At 37.5% G+C, this 19564-nt stretch overlaps 1 protein-coding gene across 5 annotated transcripts in view; it reads right to left on the bottom strand.

The window, feature by feature from the left end:
• Positions 1-19564, bottom strand: part of PCCA (propionyl-CoA carboxylase subunit alpha) — a 420685-nt gene that overhangs the window by 121053 nt on the left and 280068 nt on the right. For 3 of the 5 annotated variants that reach the window (XM_059892112.1, NM_001083509.1, XM_024999954.2), the window contains 2 exons: positions 3697-3799; positions 2911-2943 (listed from right to left, as the gene is read on the bottom strand). In XM_059892112.1, coding sequence (XP_059748095.1) covers positions 2911-2943; positions 3697-3799 — 136 coding nt within the window. The remainder of the gene's footprint in view (positions 1-2910; positions 2944-3696; positions 3800-19564) is intronic. The other 2 variants (XM_024999953.2, XM_024999955.2) reach the window with 1 other exon arrangement.

Genomic DNA, 19564 nt, shown 5'->3' with positions numbered 1-19564 from the left:
ACTGCCTTTCCGTTCGCTGATTTTGATGCACAAAAGTTATAAATGCTGACGCACTCTAACTTACCTATTTTTCTTTTGTTGCCTATGTTTCAGATGTCATAACCAAGAAATTATCAAGTCCAATGTAATGACTATTTTTTCCTAAGAGTTTGAAGTCCTAGTTTTTTCATTTAGGTCTTTAATACATTTTGAACTCCTTTTGCATAAGGAGTAAGGTAAAAGGTCCAATTTCATTCTTTGGCATGTGGATATCCAATTTTTCTCAGTACTATTTGTTAAAAGACTGTCCTTTCCTTATGGAATGATCTTAGCACTCCTGTCAAAAATCACTCGATCACTTATCCACGGGTTTATTTCTGGGCTCTCTATTCTCTTGGTCTGTGTGCTGTCTTACTGGTGTTCATGCTGTTTTGATTACTGTAGTTTTAAAATAAAATCTGATATCAGGAAGTGTGCGAGTTCTCCAACTTTTGTTCTTCTTTTTTCAACATTGTTTTAACTATTGGGGGATCCCTGAGATTCCATATGAATTTCTGGATTTTTTTCTATTTCTGCAAAAATTCTGTTGGGATTTTGATAGGGATGACATTGAATCTATATGCTTTGAGTATATTGACATTATAGCATACATTAAGTCTTCAAATCCATGAACATGAGATGGCTTTCCATTTATTTGTGTCCTCTTTAATTTATTTCAGCAACATTTTATATTTTCCAGTGTGCAAGTCTTTGTCCTCTATGTTTAAGTTTATTAATAAGTATCTTACTCTTTTTGATGCTATTGTAAATGGAATTGTTTTTGCTTTGTGCATTTTAAAATCTTACATAAATGATATCATTAAGTATTGATATATATATTTTTCACATCTTTCTTTTTCATCATTATTATGGTACATGAAATATTTCATTATTATTATGGCACACTGAAACTGTAACAACATGTACAAGAAAGACACATGGTACCTTCACGAATGATGTCATCTCTAGAGAAGAAGAGAGCAGAATGGGATGATGTAAAGAAGAGATTTAGCTGTATCTACTACTTTTTTCTTTTTTTTAATAGGCGACCTACATAGAGATTTGTAAATTTGCTATATTTTCCTCATTTGAATATCTTATTATTTAAAAAAATTTTTTAATTAAATAAAAGACTTTCAGAAAACACGAACACATTACTGTAAGGAAAACAAATATGTATTACCTCTTGGGTCATTAACCTAGACTGTCACCTCTTGGCTAATTTCCTACTGATGTGGCAGAGGGTGATCTAGAAAAACAAGTAAATGGTCACAACTCTCCCTTCTGAGACTCTAAAAGCAGGAGTTCCCCTCTATTAAAATCTAATACCAATGAAAGCCTTTACTTACTGCACACTATTCAACTTGTCTCCTTTCATAACACTGATGCTAAATGAAGCTCAATCCAAATATGGTCAGGAAAAAGGGATATACTATCAGGAATGCTCAATTTTTATTATGCCTGATGCTTCTGATAGTAGCTAAGCCAATACATACAGGAAGTAGTTTTTGTACTATATATCAAGGTGGATGTTTTCCAGGGAAATTTTTAATGTATTAATTTTGATGGGTTTTTTAAACACATCATGAGCTGAAAAGTAAAATGGGATAATTCTACAACGAAAACTCGACAGATATCACTTGAACTGTGCCAATGATCTATAGCTTTCCAACATGGAATCTGAAACAAGCATAGAGAAATAACAACTCATAGACATAAGCTGGGCAGTTTTCTTATTAAGGCAAGGCACCGCTTAGAAAAACACTGTATCAGATTAACAGTAACACTTCAGTGGTGACTCAGTACAGAACTGAAAATTATGCTAAGGTCTACATTTTTGCAAAGCTAACCTTCCCCTAGGAAAATACTATACTACATTATCTTTTAATATTCAACACATATAATTTGCTACTCAATTTGATGCATAGTTAAGTGTCCACTTACAGAGTTATTTTTCAAATGATCATATAGAAAGGAGAAATATAAAGAATCATATAAGTTCATCACAAAATACAAGAACATGGTTTAATTCCATCACAGTTTTTGTTTTAAGACAGTTGAGTGAAATATCTTTTAGTAACAAATGCTTTAGCAATTCTGGCATATAGATGAATCACAAAATTTAAAGACAAGCAAGAATACTAACATAACACTGCAAAATAATTATATTCCAATTAAAAAAAAAGAAAAAGAAAGACAACCAAGGAGACCAACCTTAACTCAGGAATTAATCTCATTTACTTGTGACTATCACATAAAAATGTCACCTTCTCCAGTGTAACAGCCTTACACTTATCTAGTACACAGTAGGCATGCAGTAAGTATTTGCTGATTAAATGAATTCTCATTAATTCTTACTTGAACTATTTTTCCACCTGGGATAAGAATCTACCATATATCTCAAGCCTCTCCAAGGACTGTTTTCAATGAAATTACATTATTTTGATTTTCATATCTGGTTTACATTTTTTGATGAAAAGTCATTTCCTCCCCCACCCAGTAAAATGACATCTCAGTGCAACTTAGCCATGAGAAGAGAAATATACATTAATATTCATTATGTGCATGCGTGCTAAGTCATTTCGGTCATGTCCAACTCTCTGTGACCCTATGGACTGCCACCCGCCAGGCTCCTCTGTCCATGGAATTCTCCAGGCAAGAATACTTCAATGGGTTGCCATGCACTCCTCCAGGGGAACTTCCCAACCCAGGGATTGAACCTGCATCTCTCAAGTCGCCTGCATTGGTAGGCAGGTTCTCTAACACCAGCACCACCTGGGAAGCCCAACATTCACTATACTAACATATATAATATGTATAATCAACATACAACATTCATTATACTAACACATATAATATATATAATCAACATATAACATTCATTATACTAACCATGTAACTATGTAGCAGCTTCTGCGGTTCATGCTGAAAGTTAAAAAGGACCCAAGTTAAAATAGTTACTCCTGGGAATTCCCTGGCGGTCCAGGGATTAGGACTTAGCACTTTCACTGCCAGGGCCCAGATTCAATCCAAGGTCAGGGAACTAATATCCCACAAGCCATGTGGCCTAAATAAATAAATAATAAAATAGTAACTCTTTATGGTATTTTTCTGGCAATTTAAATCACAGGATCGAAACATGTCATTCATACCATGGTATAAATCTTCTGGAACAGTGTTCAGTTCAGACCAGACTGAAACTAAAGCAGTTCTCTCATGGGTATGACTCAAGGGGTTAAAGACTTCTAAACAAAAAGAATGTCACTGTAAGGTAAATTCAGCATAAAGCATGTCCAACAACATGAAATCTCAAGAAAATGTTACATGAGGCTTCAAGTTACTTGTCTTAAAAGAAACAGATCTATCATATATTTGGAATTATGGTTAAAGATGCTCTTCTCTATAACAAAGGCGGAAGTATTCCTTCTCAGTAACAACAGAAAAATAAATCAGGTAACAGGAAGTGGATTTAGAATGTGGCTAAGTCTGGGCATACATTTCCTCATTAACATAAGAGACAAAAATTTCATTTCCATTCAGCTTCCTAAAGAAGATGAAAACAGAAACACACCTATGTTGTAGATGCAAAAGATGAGACTCGTGGAATGTGCTAAAATTGTTGTAAATATTCATAGATAATTTCAAGATAGTCAAAAATTAAAAAAAAATAAAACTCACGGAGAATGTTGGCCCACTGCTGGATACTACGACAGTATGAATTTCGTCATGCAGTTTCACTGAGAGCTCCCAGCTAGCCACTTGTGGTTTTACAATAGGCACTCTGAAGTTGAAAAAAAAGATAGAGTTAATAATTTTATATTATTCTGAGTAAACTGATTTTCCTTTGACATTAAGTGTGCAGAGTAAAACTGCCAAACACTGTATTCCAGAACATTTCAAAAGGTTCTATTCTTGGAAAAAAGGCTTACAATGCAAACTGCTGCTGCTAAGTCACCTCAGTCGTGTCCGACTCTGTGTGACCCCATAGACAGCAGCCCACCAGGCTCCCCCGTCCCTGGGATTCTCCAGGCAAGAACACTGGAGTGGGTTGCCATTTCCTTCTCCAATGCATGGAAGTGAAAAGTGAAAGTGAAGTCGCTCAGTTGTGTCCAACCCTCAGTGACCCCATGGACTGCAGCCCACCAGGCTCCTCCAGCCATGGGATTTTCCAGGCAAGAGTACTGGAGTGGGGTGCTATTGCCTTCTCCAAAATGCAAACTAGACAGATGAAAAGCAAAAACTAGCACACAAAAACACTCCAAAGACAACAACAGTCATTCTGCGGAAATTGTGGTACCATCATCTATTCTATGAATCTGAGTTGCCTAATTTTTACATTCCTTCAAAATTTAACCTTCTTTAAGCATTATTTTGTTTTCAGTATTTGGTTACTTATCAAGACTATTTTTAAAACCTTATAATACTAATTTTTTCCTTTCTCCAGCTTGAGTTAAATTTGTATGCAAAAAACTGCACATGTATTTGATGAGTTTGGACATATTCATTCACTCATGTTATCTCACCACAATCAAGGTAATAAAACATAGCTATCATTTTCAAAAGCTGCCTTTTGTCCATGTATTTGGTTTCAGTTTTTCGTTTGTTTGTTTGTCTGGGTGAGAAAACAACATCAATGATGCTAATTTTAGCACACAGGTCTTTTCTTGTGATGATGAATGGTACACACTCCAGAAAAATTGGGACAAGCAGCCTAAGACAAACAAACATTTCAGAATACAAATGTTTCTCCCAATTTTTTAAGCTAACAAAATTTTAATGATTTCTGAATTAACCTCATTTAAATAAGGCATATTTGCATTATTTATACTGACTAAGCACTAAGCATGTAGTATCCAGACTCTGCCTTAAGTTTTAGTTCTAAAAATATGTTGCAGGCCAATACTTTAACATCCTCTGAATTTCAAAGGAGTCTCTGTGTAGTCAATTAAAAAAAAAAAAAAAAGCCACAAAAACTGTGACTAGAATCAAATCATCTCTAGTCACAATGTCTAACGGAGGATGATTAATAGTTTAGGTGAATATTTGTATTCAGCACACTCTTTACTGAATTATTTTTTTGGAGATGAAGGAAATGTTTTTAACACTACACAGATGAAAGTTAAAGAAAAGTTTTTAAAAATGCATCAACAAATCAAGAATAATGCACACTGTAGGTCTGGAAAACTATTTTTTGGCCATTTGAAGAGGGCTGTTTGAGAGGATAGAGCTTCACGCATGAGAACTTGAAAGAACAACAGGGTCCCACAGGGGAGGAGGAAGAGAGAGAAGGCACATGGAGGCATATGGCAGCCAGGAGGAGCGGGAGGAGCAGCAGGAGGAGGGGCACTCTGCGACCCATCTTGGCCTCCGGGCATCTTTTCCACTGGGCACTTGTTTATGCCTGTCTCACCCACTGGCCTGTGAGCTTCTAAAAGCCCAAGATCATGCCTTACTTTTCTATCCCCAAACCGCAGTGCAGGCTGGGGCAGGAGGGCCAACGGTGGAGGTGAGCACGAATCAGAGGAGCACCCACTAGGTGCCAAGCCCATCTCCCCAGGGACACAGCACCAGCTGCCAAAGGAGAAACTCGAGCTCCCAGGCTCCACTTGGCTGCCTGAGACTACGGGGGTGACCTCACGGTGCTCACCTTCAAATGAGGTCAACACCCCCATCCGTCCCCCCCCACCAAGGAGTATCACAATGACAGACTACTATGCAACCTAGCTTTCTGGAACCTGCTATCTGCCATAACTGGATCACTGTCCTGCTCAGGACTGTTGTGTAGTTTTCTACTTTACATCAAGACAAACTTCAACGCAGCTAGTGGTAAAGAACCCACCTGCCAATGCAGGAGATGCAAGGCACACGGGTTCGACCCCTCGGTCAGGAAGATCCCCTGGAAGAGGGCATGGCAACCCACTTGAGCATTCTTGCCTGGAAAATCCCATGGTCAGAGGAGTCTGGAGGGCTGCAGTCCATTGGGTCACAAAGAGTCGGACACGACTGAAACAACTTAGCACACACACTCAAACCTTAATCAACCAACTATCAGTCAAGTTCCTTAAAATAAAAGAAGGCCCCACACTGTATTTATTTTTGACTATTCCCCGACTTGTATATCTGACTGGGGCAAGGCCTTAAATTGCTTCACAAAACAAACTGAGCTAAGCTGACACGAGCAGGAGAACTAACCACAGTGGTTACAAACTCTGGATCCAGTGACTCGAGAAGACAGAAGAAAACCCAGCTCTGTCATTAATCAGCTGTGACCTCCAGAAAAGTCTGTTTCCTTATGTATAAAATTGAGACAGTAATAGTGTCTGGGTCACAGTGTGTTGAGGATAAAATTAAATAATGCAGGCAAGTGTTCATTTTATTATTAGAAATGTTTCATAATAAATATTTCATATTATCCCACCTCTAGGCCTATGGAGAAGGAAATGGCAACCCACTCCAGTCTTCTTGCCTGGAGAATCCCCATGGGCAGAGAAGCCTGGCGGGCTGCAGTCCATGGGGTCGCAAAGAGTCAGAATTCGTGTCTGACTCTTTGCGACCCCATGGACTGCAGCCCGCCAGGCTTCCCTGTCCATCACCAGCTCCTGGAGCTTGCTCAAACTCATGTCCATCATGTTGGCGATGCCATCCAACCACCTCATCCTCCGTCGTCCCCTTCTCCCACCTTCAATCTTTCCCAGCACCAGGGTCTTTTCCAATGAGTCAGTTCTTGGCATCAGGTGGCCAAAGTATTTTTTATGCTTAAAATTTTTCACAATGCAGAGGCCCAGTAACTCTTTCCAGTAAATGTGGTGCCTCTGTTTCCAGAGGCATCTTGGGAAGCTGCTCATCCTGGCATCCTCTTCAAAAGCAGGACACGTCTTCCACGGAAAGCAACCTTATGGATGGTGGCGAGATGTCGTTGCTGCTCTTCAGAATCTAACTGCTATTTATTTTTCTGTTGTTTTCTTTGGATCCACATGTTTCATACATGTTGGAACCTGCCCCGAGAGGGACCTGCAGAGCGTGCAGAGGCTCTTTGAGTTAAAAGGCTGAGGGTCTCATCTCAGCATGTTCATCCTACTAGCATTGTTACAGGGAACTCATCTGATCCTTTGGAGCCAAAACTTCCACGCTTTAAAATAAGGATCAGAGCAGGGACAGTGAGGTGACAGGGGAGGCTGCTGCTGCTGCTGAGCTCACGTACGAAGGATCAGAGCAGGGACAGTGAGGTGACAGGGGAGGCTGCTGCTGCTGCTGAGCTCACGTACGACGCCTGAAGCAGCAGTTCTCTAACAATGTAGCAAAGAGGCTCCTCTGTGAAAGCAAGACCTTGAGACACTAAGAACACAGGGTCAAACAGTGGAATCTCTTTACAGGAGTTCACTCTTCTACAAACAAAATTTGTTAAGATTCCTTCTGGCTCTGAGTAAGTTTTAAAATAGTTTTGTTTTGGTTTTAAATAAAATGGATGGGTTTGGGAGCATACAGGCCCAATGTAAATATCAATAAGTTCTGCAATGGAAATAATCTGTAACTATAAAGTATAAACTATAAAGATAGTAATACATACCAACCTGAAAGCATATGTGTTCTATTTACGCAAAATTATTGAAACCACATTAACAATAATTACTTCAAAATAAAATACTGATATTAACTCCACCAGCACAAACATGTTCATAATGGTAATAATCACTGAAAAAGTTATATTTTAAATTTTAGAAAAAAAAATTATATTTCTTCATGAAATTCAAAACAGTCTGAAAGAGGACTTTATGAACAGTTCTCTGAAAAGGTGGAGCAGGGCAGAGTCTTAGAGCTTTACTCAAGTCATCACAATAATGATACGCAGAAAACAGTCTCCTTTCCTGATCTATATGTCTGGTGAAAGAGATTGCCATTTGATGAAAAATTTCATCTGGGTGACTTATTAGGTAACTGGAAAGCTGATATCATTTAAGCTACTACTTCAAAAACAAACACACAAAACAGTAAAAAGGAATTCATATAAACAGCTACTCACAAAGCAAATCAAATAACAGCTCTTACCCAGACCTGTCCACTTTCATTCTCATCTGCTAGTAAGAATGCGTATGCTCAATAAAACTAAATTATCCTACATTTTATGGTAAAAGCTGTCAGCCGACCGTCACAAATGTTAATGGTACAACATTTAAATTTACTGGAATACTTTTTACTCAAAAAGGTGCAAGTAATACTAAGTCAAGCATGTTAGTACTGCATGTCATTTGTTACAGCAGGCTTCGTGTAAACATAACGAGTAGCATCTTTTGTTATCAAGGATCATAAGCATCTCAAAACCATACTATCACACACTCAGAAACGCTGGTTTGCCATTGTGCCATTACCTATTTAGGACTGAAACACTGAGTTAAAACAATGTTAGTGCTCAAAGAATCATTACGCGACCCTTCATCATAACTTTCACAGTGGGTGGTCTGTAAAATGATCAAGAATAATATGCAGCATTCCGCGGCCTCGGAGGTCAGCTTCTGCATACAAGTCTTTGCAGGAAGAAAAAGGCCTTCAGAAAAGTGGGCCATTCATCTGCACCAAGTTCAGAGAATTTCCAGCACGGTGAAAAGATATGTTATGCAAGCACATAGATGTATTCAGTGGGGGTAGACAGAACCAGTTACATGGAGACTACAAAGGAGCCCTCCCATGGCTCATGAATAAGTCGAGGAAATGATCAGAAAAAAACAGGAGAGAGATGTTTAGACAGATGGCCCACTTAAAATGCCTGAGACAGGGCATAAGCAATTTTAATGAAACTTTAGATCTAGCATATGAATTGTGTCTTATTTCCTCCGGGGGAGGGGGGTAAAAAAAAAAGAAAGGAAACCGAAAAAGACAAAAATCCAACAATCTGCTGAAAAGCCCACTTTTAGCAAGTTGGGATGGAGGAAGAGTCACAAATAAAAGTTTTATTAGTGTGATAAATTCACATAAAATTCTTCACAGAGCCATCAGCCATCAGAATGAATATGAAAAAGCACGGAATGAACAGATTAAAAGAATTTTAAACAGAAGTCTACTGCCAAACCAAACAAAAATCTAAGCCTTATTATGTGAGAACTTACAACACTCCAACATTAAAGTTCATTGCTGCAGAAGAAAGATAAAAGCAGCGTTTTCAGAGAACCTCTTCAAAGCTAGAACTTGTCATAGTGGAGGAACAGAACTCTGCCTGTATGCAATTTAAAATGTGTACGTGAGAATATAGGAGACTGTGGAGGAGAACGTGTATCACAAAATCGTGCCTAGAAGGAGTTAGAGAATATCCCCAAGTCCAGCTGCATTAGCGATACAAATAACTGCACAAATGACACTTGAATCTAGAAATGAACCACATTACTTATAATCTTAAGTATATTTTAATATTATGCAAACTCTATTTTTTTTCTTTCACCAGTAAGGCTTTATGGTTCTAAGTCTGATCTCTAGGTACAATTAGTGAGGAAGACAATGCTGATAGTGTATAGCCATCACCCCTGCAGCGTCTGACGGATCACTACATGACCTGGGCCTCTATGGTGGCTCAGTGAAGAAGAATCCACCTGCCAGTGCAGGAGACATGGGGTGGATCTCCGATCTGGGAAGATCTCACACGCCATGAAGCAGCTAAGCCCATGTGTTGCAACTATTGAGCCTGGGCTCTGGAGCCCGGGAGCCGCAACTACTGAGCCCACGTGCCTCATCTACTGAAGCCCATGTGTCCTAGAGCTGTGCTCTGCAGCAAGAGAACCCACTGGAACGAGAAGCCTCTGCACTGCAACTAGAGAGTAGCCCCACTCGCCACAACTAGAGAAAAAGCCCACGCAGCAACAAAGACCCAGCACAGTCACAAAAGAACCCAATCAATAATTTTTTAAGTTACATGACCTTCACAAGTTACTATACTTCTTGTGCATCAGTTTCCTTATCAGTAAGACAAAAATAGTAAGACTACTTAATTTGCATGTTGATTAAATGAGATAAAAGGTGTAAAACGATTAGACAGGTGCTTGGTACATTAAAGGCTAATTAAGAGACACTATCAACATTATCATGATTTGTTTGGTGCAGTAACGTGAAATCCTCCTCTATTGTTGCAACAACCTGCTATTCAATACTATACAATTTAAATACAGTGAAATTAAAAAATCTTAAGTTCCATCATTTATCTTTCCAATAAATCTGCCCCTTCCCAACAACTATAAAGCTCCCCATAAACTTCAAAAAATATGTACTCCTGTGTGTGGTTTTTACCCAAAATGATGTTTCTGAGGTCCGTTCACGTTGACGCGTTCATTCTTTTTGGCCGCTGAGTGGTGAGTGCTCTGTTGCACGTGAGCACACTAAGTGAGTTCACCCTTTACTGACGGGCCTTTGCGTGGTTTCCAGTTTGGGGCTCTCATGAACAAAGCTGCTATAAATATTCTTTGAACAAATATTTTTTGAGGACTTATGTGTTCGTTTCTTAAGGGTAAATATATCTTCATCTTAAGAGTGGAGATTCTATGATGAAGGTACACCCAATTTTACTTCTGGACTTGTACCCCACTGACCAGCGTTTACTCCTACACCGGTGCCACACTGTCTTCGCTACTGTAAGCTGGCACTATGCTCTGAAATCAGGAAGTATGAGTCCCCCCAGTTTTGTTGTTCTTTTTCAAGAATGTTTTGGTTATGCTGAATCTCTTGCACTTTCACATAAATTTTGGAATGTGATTATTTCTGCAAAAATCACAGCTGGGATTTTATAGTGATGGCATCAAATCTGTGTATCATCATTTCATCTTCTGATCCATGAATGTGGGATGTTTATCCATTTATTTGTCTTTATTTCAACAACTGTTCTATACAGTTTTCAGTATACAATCTTACACTTTTTTTAAAAAAAATTTGTACTTAAGTACTGCATTCCTTTTGCTGCTACTGTAAAATAAAATTGTTCATTTTTGGTTCATAACACTCCTATTGTATAAAATAAATGGATATTTACATGCCGCTCTTATATTCCACAACTTTGCAAAAGTATTTTAATAGCGGTTTTTTTTTTTGTGTGTGTGTGAATTCCTTAAGATTTTCTATATACAAGATCATGTCACCAAAATTAGAGATGGTTTATTTCTTCCCCATCTTGATATCTTTAATTTTTCATGCCAAACTGCCCAAGCCAGAAACTCCAGGAAAATGCTGAAAAACTAACAACAAACACCAGTGTCTTATTCCTGACCTTAGAGGAAAACATTCAATTGTGTGCCAATAGATATGATGTTAGCTGTGGATTTTTCGTAGATGGCCTTCATTGGGTTCAGGAAGTTCCTTTCCTTCTATGCCTAATTGGTTGAGTGCTTTATCATGAAAGGCTGCTTGATTTTCCCAAATGTTTTTTCTGCATTTCTTGAAATAAGTCCGTGGATTCTGCCCGTCATTAATATGATTTATCACATTGAATGATTTTTGGATGTTAAGCCAACTGTGTGTACCTAAGGTAAAACTCACTTGGTTATGGTACATAATCATTTTATATATTCATGAATTTAGTTTGCTAGATTTTGTTGAGGATTTTTGCATTAATGTATGAGGGAGGTTGGTCTTTAGTTGTCTTTTTTTCTAACATCTTTATCTGGTTTTGGTATTACAGTATAATAATACTGGCCTTGGAGAATGAGTTGCAAATTCTATCCTTCTTTTGTATTTTTTGGAAGAATTTATAAAAGATGAGTATTAGTTGATTTCTTTCTAAATAGTTCACTGAATTCACCAGTGAAGCCATTATCCCTGGGCTCTTCTTTTTAGGAAATTTTGTGATGACTAATTCAGTCTCTCGCAGGTCTATTCAAATTTTCTATTTTCTCTTAAGTTAGTGTTGGTAGCTTGCATCTTTCTACAAATTTCTCCATTTTATCTAAGTTGGCATATAATTATTCACATTATTCCCTCATCACACTTTTAATTTTGTAAGGTCAGTATGTACAATACCTATTTTACCACTAATTTAACGATCTGAGTCTCTCTTTCTCTTGGTCAATCTCTCTAAAGGCTTGTCATTTCCACTGATCTGCCTAAGGACCAAATTCTGCTTTTATTGAACTCTACTGTTTTTCTATTTTCGATTTATTTCCTATCCAATGTTTAGTACTTTCTTCTCTCTGCTTGTTTTGGGTTTAGTTTGTTCTCCTTTTCCAATCTTCCTGAAATGGAAAATGAGGTGACTGACATGAGATCTTCTTTTAATTCATTTTATTTATTTTGCTGCACCGGATCTTAGCTGTGGCACGCGGGATCTAGTTCCTTGACCAGGGATCGAACCCAGGCCTCCTGGCACCGGGAGCACTGAGGCTTAGCCACTGGACCACTAGGGAAGTTCTGAGACCTTCTTTTTCAATATGTGTTTACAGCTCTAAACGTCCCTCTAACCACTAGAGGCATTTCATAATAAGTTTTTAAATGTTCTGATCTTGTTTTAATTTCAAAATATTTTTCTAATTTCTTTGATTTCTTCTTCATCCCATTTGTTATTTAGGAGTGAATTATTTAACTTCCACAAATTTGTAATTTTCGCAAATTTCCTTTTTTGTTGACTTGTCATTTCATTCACCTGTGTTTGGAGAACATACTTGGTATATTTCAGTCCCTTTACATGTATCAGGGCGTGTTCTATGGCCTGGCACATGAGATGCTTTACCGTGGCAAGTGTTACACATGCACTTGAGAAGCTGCGTGTTCCGCTGTTGACTGTATTCTTCTATATAGGTATCTTCTATTCTTCTACATAGATATATTAGACCTGTTTGGTTTATAGTGTTATACAAGTCTTCTACTTTCTTGTTCATCAAGCCTAGTTCTATCCACTACTGAAAGTGGAGTATTCAAATCTCCAACTATTACTGGTGAATTGTTAATTTCTCATTTCAATTGTCACAGTTTTGCTTCATATACTTGGGGACTGCATTATCAGGTAACATATATGTTCAGAATTGTTATAACTTTCTCATGGATTGACTGTTCTATCATTATAAAATATCCCTCTGTCTCCAGTAACAATTTCTGTCTTAAAATTATACTAGTATTACAAATATAGTACGTCTGATAACTCCATCCTTTTATCTTCAGTCTACATTGTGTCTTTGTGTCAAAGAATATCTATTGTAGAGAAATTACATTTGATCTTATTTTTTTATCCACCATACTAATATCTGCCCTTGATTGGTGTGCTTACTCCATTTACATTAAATACACTTCTTCATTAAGCAAGATTTACATCTGCCATTTTATTTTTTGCTTTTCATATCTTTTTTTGTTCTTCTATTCCTCCATTATTGTCTTCTTTTAAGTAGATATTTTGCAGTGTACCATTTTAACTCCCTTGATGGTTCATACACTATTTTTTAAAGCTATTTTCTTAGTGGTTACCTTAGGGATTACAATTTGCACCTTATATTTAAACACTATAGTATGGATTAATGCTAGTCATTCAGTCATGTCTGACTCTGAGATCCCATAAACTGCAGCCTACCAGGCTCCTCTGTCCACGGGACTCTCCAGGCAAAAATACTGGAGTGGGTAGCCATTCCCTTCTCCAGGGGATCTTCCTGGCCCAGGGATGTGTCTCTTGCATTGTAAGCATGTCTCCTGCACTGCAGGCAGATTCTTTACCATCTGAGCCACCAGGGAAGCCCGGATTAATGCTAACTTAATTGCAAAAGCATAGAGAAAATTTGCTGCAATCAATAGCTTTGTTTTCTCTACCATTTGCCTTCTTATTGTCATACAAATTATATTTGTATATATGATACACCTGTAAACTTAGAATTAAAATTACTGCATTATGTAATTCTTTTAAATAAGAAAAGGGGGGGAAAGATTACTAAAACTAAGAATACATTTATACTGTCTTTTATATTTACTGATGTAGTAATCTTTAACCAGTGCTATTTTTGCTTCATACATATTTACGTTTCTGTTAAATGTACTTTCATTTCACCTTGAAAAACTTCCTTTCATACTTTTTCTTGCATAGGTCTGCTAGCTTTGGTTTCTCTTATTTGTTTTCAATGTCTTAATGTCTCCTTCATGTTTAAAAGTTAGTTTTGCTGGATACAGAATTCTTTGTTGACATTTATTTTTAATTCTTCAGCACTTCATATATACCATCCCATTCTCTTCTGGACACCTTGGTATCTAATGAGGTGGGAGCCCTTAACCTTACTGAGGATCTCTTTTACATGATGAGTCCTTTTCTCATGCTGCATTTAAGATTCTTTTTGGTTTTTGACAGTTTTGACTGTGATGTGTGCAGCTGTTGAGCTTTTTGAGTTTATTCTACCTTGGACTTTGTTAAGCTTATTGAATGTGCAGATTAAGGTTTTTCATTTCGGTTTTCATTTGGGATGTTTTCAGCCATGATTTCTTTTAACAGTCTTTCTGCTCCTTTATCTTTCTTCTCTTCTGCTTCTGGGACTCTCAGCATGTATGCCAGTACATCTGAGTGTCCCCAAGATCTCCAAGGCTCTGGTCATTCTTCTTCAGTTTTCTTTCTGTTCTTCACTTTGGATAACCTCGATTGATATATCTTCAAATTTGCTGATTGTTTCTTCTGCCACTCAAATCTATTATTGAATTCCTCAGTTCATTTTACCATTATGGGCACTGTACTTTCATCTCTAGAATTTTTATTTGCTTAAAAAAATCATTTCTATCTTTAAAAAAATATATTTATTTATTTATTTGGCTGTGCCAGGCCGCAGTTGTGGCATGCAAACTCTTTGTTGTAGCATGCAGGACTCAAGTTTCCTGACCAGAGATCAAACCCAGGCCCCCTGGATTGGAAGGATGGAGTCTTAGCCACTAGGGAAGTACCACTAGGGAAGTACCAATTTCTATCTTTTTATTAATATTTTCTATTAAGTGAGATATGGTTGCCATAATTTCCTTTAATTGTTCATACTGGACTTCCTTCAGTCCTTCAAACATAATTTTAATAGGTTATTTAAGGTCATTGCATAGTAAGTACAGTGTCTGGGCCCCTCTTGGGCAGTTTCTACTGAGTTTTCATCCTGTGAATGGGCCATACGTATAAGTTTATTTGAATGTCTTATAACCTTTTATTGAAAATTGGCACACGTGCAAATGAGATTCTCTCCCCTCACCAGGCCAATAAGTTCCCTAAAGCACAGGAACTATTTTGTTATTACTCTAAGCCCAAGCATCTTATCACAAGGAGCACCATTTGTTATTTTTGGAACAATCGAACAACTCTAATTCTGAAGGTAAAAAATTATCATCATTAAAATATATACTCAGGAGTTTACTCTGATGAAAGTTAAGTGACCTCTGTAAAGCAGATGGTCAGGATACTGGCCATCTAAACCAGTGTTATCTAGATTCAGGGTTGTTAGTTACAAATGAATATTCAGAGTATGAAATCAGTCTGACACACTGTGAGAAACCAGAAATTCAAAAAGAGCACTAAATCATAAAAAGATTTTTTTAAAGGTGGTTTAAAAGAAAAAAAAAAAAACGCAGCTTAATTCAGAGTTTATCTTATTGATCAATATGAAAACCTCAATGAGTGTAATAATGGAAGATAAAGATACTTTAAACAGCTACTATATTAATATCTTTGGGAAAAAATGCATTCAAATAATACGGGTAACTAGTTGCTGGCTTTCCTTTTCTTATACATTTCTTTATATTTCTTAGAATATATCAAATTTCATAAAACTTATTCACAGAATAAATTTTACTGAAACTATTATTGGGATAAAGATGAAAAGCTATCTCTATAAGTAGAAATTCAAACCTATTCAAACCAAAGAATCAAGATCTAAATAAACAATGCATTTTCAATGTCCACTAACTATAATACACAGAGAGAATTTTTTTACTGAAAAATCATGAAATGTCTTCAAAAAGCTTATTTTTCCAATTTGCACCAATTTCATTACTTTTAAATTCTTACTTAACTAATGAACCTCTCTAAACCACCTTTAAATCTTTTTCTGAAACAAGGCTGAACAATTACATACAAATATTCTTCCATCACCTACAGAAAATTGCCTTACACAGATTGGCTCACTTGGGTTTTTAATAATAATTTTTGAACTATGTAAATTAATCATTTTAAATTTTATTATGAATGTAGTGGTAGTGTTGATTTAGTTTCAGTTCCAAAATCAAGGATTTTACTATCCTATAAAACATATCCTGAGTTCAAAGTATTTAAGGGGGGTTAAACAAAATGCAAACATTTAATGCAACATTAAGCATATGAAATAAAAACTTGATTGCCAAAAGAAAGCATGCTACGCTGTTACCCTGGTGACAGGTTAAAAAAGGGATTGTGAGCTGAATAGCTGTATGATATGAAATTAAAATGTTTCACATTGAACAATCCAAAATGAATTGGGAAAGGTCAGAGTAGAGGAGAGAGAAATCAATTCTCCAATGGCAATGGGTGAATGGGAGAGAAGAATGAATAGGATTTGCCAGTGGGGTGCAACAGCTGCCAAATATTCCTGCAGCCAAAGAATCACAATAATACTGATGAAGTGTGCAAGAGCTTTTGGAATCATTGCAGGGAACAGAGACATTCTCCTGCAATAATGAGGCTATTCTGTCTTCCATTCAGCTCTTGTAGTACAACGAAAAACAAAAAAAGAAAAATATTTCAAAATGTAATATTTAACAAAAAGCCTATAAATACGACATATAGAGATGTCAAAAAGTAAGGCAAGCTTAAAGGATGAAGACTGAATTAACATTTTCTTTCCTCTTGGTGCTTTCGCTTAATTAAAGAGCTATTTCCAAAGGCACAATATAGCTGGGTATGCTTGTGAGTGTATACCCAAAGTACTATTTTTAATTATATAGTTATCAGACTATCAACTCCCTTGTCATAATGAAATGGCCTATCTGAGAACATAAATGAAAGAAGTATGATATAAGTTTTAATTTGTTGTCACAGATGGTGTAAATTTTAATAATTCGATATATCCTTTTAAATTCAGAAATAATTCAAAGAGTCAATATGCAGTGGCCAACAATATTGCTCTTCCTCGGGAATTATTTACAAATGGCTACTTTTTTCTGTTTCCTTCCCCAGTTTTACTTCATTGATTATGGCATTTCAAAACCTTAAACTTTTATTATCTAATTGAAAACTTAATGAGTGAATGAATTACAAATCTAAAATGAGGCAAGCACAGTCTTATTTAATAGCAAGAAAAAAGCAGATAATTGCATCTGTCAGGTAAAAAAAAAATCACTAAAAAATTGATTCTCCATTTTATCAGGAAACCGGATGAGGAAAGAAAATACTGTACAAATGTAGACACAATGACTGCAATTCAAGTGAAAGTACTTTCCCATTATGCTACTGTGACTAAAAGAGTTAAACTGATGGCAGGCTGTACAGCCAGTCAAGATACCTGATACATATGTTCTGCTAAGTAGGAGCTCAAAGTGGTGGTTATACACTGACTCCATACACCCAAAGTAATCCTCTACAAAAGTGAACACTACATTTTTAAAAACTGCTCTGATTGCAGTCTTTTCATCAGTATTATCACAGGCCAAAGTGAAAGTGTTCCTTTTGCCACATCTTTAACTTCTGCTCAAATATCAAGAGAGAAAATAGAGAGTTTAAGTAGAAACCATAAAGAAGAGGATCTGCCCCAGATTCGGTTAGGATCAGAACTGAAAAAGATTTCAGGAGGACTCATCCAATCCACCACCACCATCTCTCAGAGGAGGAAACTGAAGTCAAAAGTTGAAACATTTTACACAAAGAGTTGTACCACCTTGATACTCAATAGTGGTGCTGAGACCACACTTCTGACTCCCAACATCTGACCCAGTGCTGGTCCCACCATACCAAGAGCTGTGACATTTCAGTGCCAGATGAAGGAGCCCAAAGAACCAAAGATGGTACAATTTTCCTAGCCTGAATGAATGAAGAGAATAAGCAAGCTACATGAAACTCTGCATACATGTCTACAGGGTTGACCAGATGTAGGCTGCACCATCGCACTCTGTACTGCCAGGGACCACCAATCCCACACAACCTAATTAACTCCCAGACTTACCAATCCTATCTGAGCAAGGTTTTCTATCAAATGTTAACTTTTTTAAAGTAGTAATTTGGTACAGTCCTTAAAAACCACTTTTTCAAAAACTACTACTGAGATATGTAGACAACATAATGGTATATAAAAATAAAAAATACTCTTTAAAAGCAGAGTGGTACATTTTCTAAAAAATCAAAACAAGACATTAACCATATGTATGTAAATATAGAAACCCTGAGAGCTGCTGGTACTTGCAGGCTCCAATTTCTCTTTTTCCGTTTTTTCTCGTTGTTCTTGTTCAGTTGCTAAGTCGTGTCCAGCTCTTTGCGAATCCAGCACACCAAGCTTCCCTGTTCTTCATACCCTGAACTGCAGCACACCAAGCTGCCCTGTCCTTCACTCTCCCTCAGTTTGCTCAAATTCATGTTGATTCAGTCAGTGATGCCATCCAACCATCTCATCCTCCGTTGCCCCTGTCTTCTCTTGCCGTCAACCTTTCCCAGCATCAGGGTCTTCTCCAATGAATCAGTTCTTCCCATCAAGTGGCCAAAGTGTCAGAGATTCAGTTTCTGCATCAGTCCTTCCAATGAACACCCAGGACTGATCTCCTTTAGGAAGGACTGGTTTGATCTCCTTGCAATCCAAGGGACTCTCAAGAGGCTTCTCCAACACCACAGTTCAAAAGCATCAATTCTTTGAAGCTCAGCTTTCTTTATGGTCCCACTCTCACAACCATACATGACTACTGGAAAAACCACAGCTTTGACTATGCGGACCTTGGTTGGCAAAGTGATGTCTCTGTTTTCTTGAACCCTCATCAGTTTAACTTTAACTACTACTTCCCACTCAACATTCCTGAAAACTACCTGTCAAGGTCTCCTATGACCTCCACATTGTGAAACTCAACGGTCGACAGTCATTCTCACAAGTGATGTAATTCAGTTGAACACTCCGACCTTCCGTTGGTTCTCTGAACGCCACGCCTGCCTACTTTCCCACCCATGTCCCCTGCTCTTCCTTTTCAGTCTCCTTCGCTGGATCCATCTGATCTTCCTGACTCGTCAATGTGGATTGTCCCAGGGTAGGCCTGGGACTTCTGCTCCCAGCTTATCTCCCAGCTCCCACTCTTATCCCTCTTGAGGCGTTTACGATAGTGTGCGCCCAATGATCTTGTGGCATATGTCACATCAAACTCTGCTTTGTCAAAACCCTGCAAGGTCTCCCCATTGCTCAAAGGTTAAACGTCTAAGTCCTGAGACTACCTAACAAGACTCCTTCTCTATTACTCTATGGTTTGCTTCCTCCTCTCAAGCAAGAGTATCTGCCTTCTTGCTGTTTCTCAAACAGGCCAGGCATACTTGACTTTGGGTGCTTTACATTTGCTGTCTCCTCTCATCAGAGGATCTTTCCTCCGGATAATCACATGACTCACTCCTTTCTGCCTTCAGGCCTTTGCTCTAATGTTAATC

The sequence above is a fragment of the Bos taurus genome, chromosome 12 (genome assembly GCF_002263795.3).
Source record: "Bos taurus isolate L1 Dominette 01449 registration number 42190680 breed Hereford chromosome 12, ARS-UCD2.0, whole genome shotgun sequence".
NCBI classification, from domain to species: domain Eukaryota; kingdom Metazoa; phylum Chordata; class Mammalia; order Artiodactyla; family Bovidae; genus Bos; species Bos taurus.
This window is presented reverse-complemented; position numbering and strand designations above follow the sequence as displayed.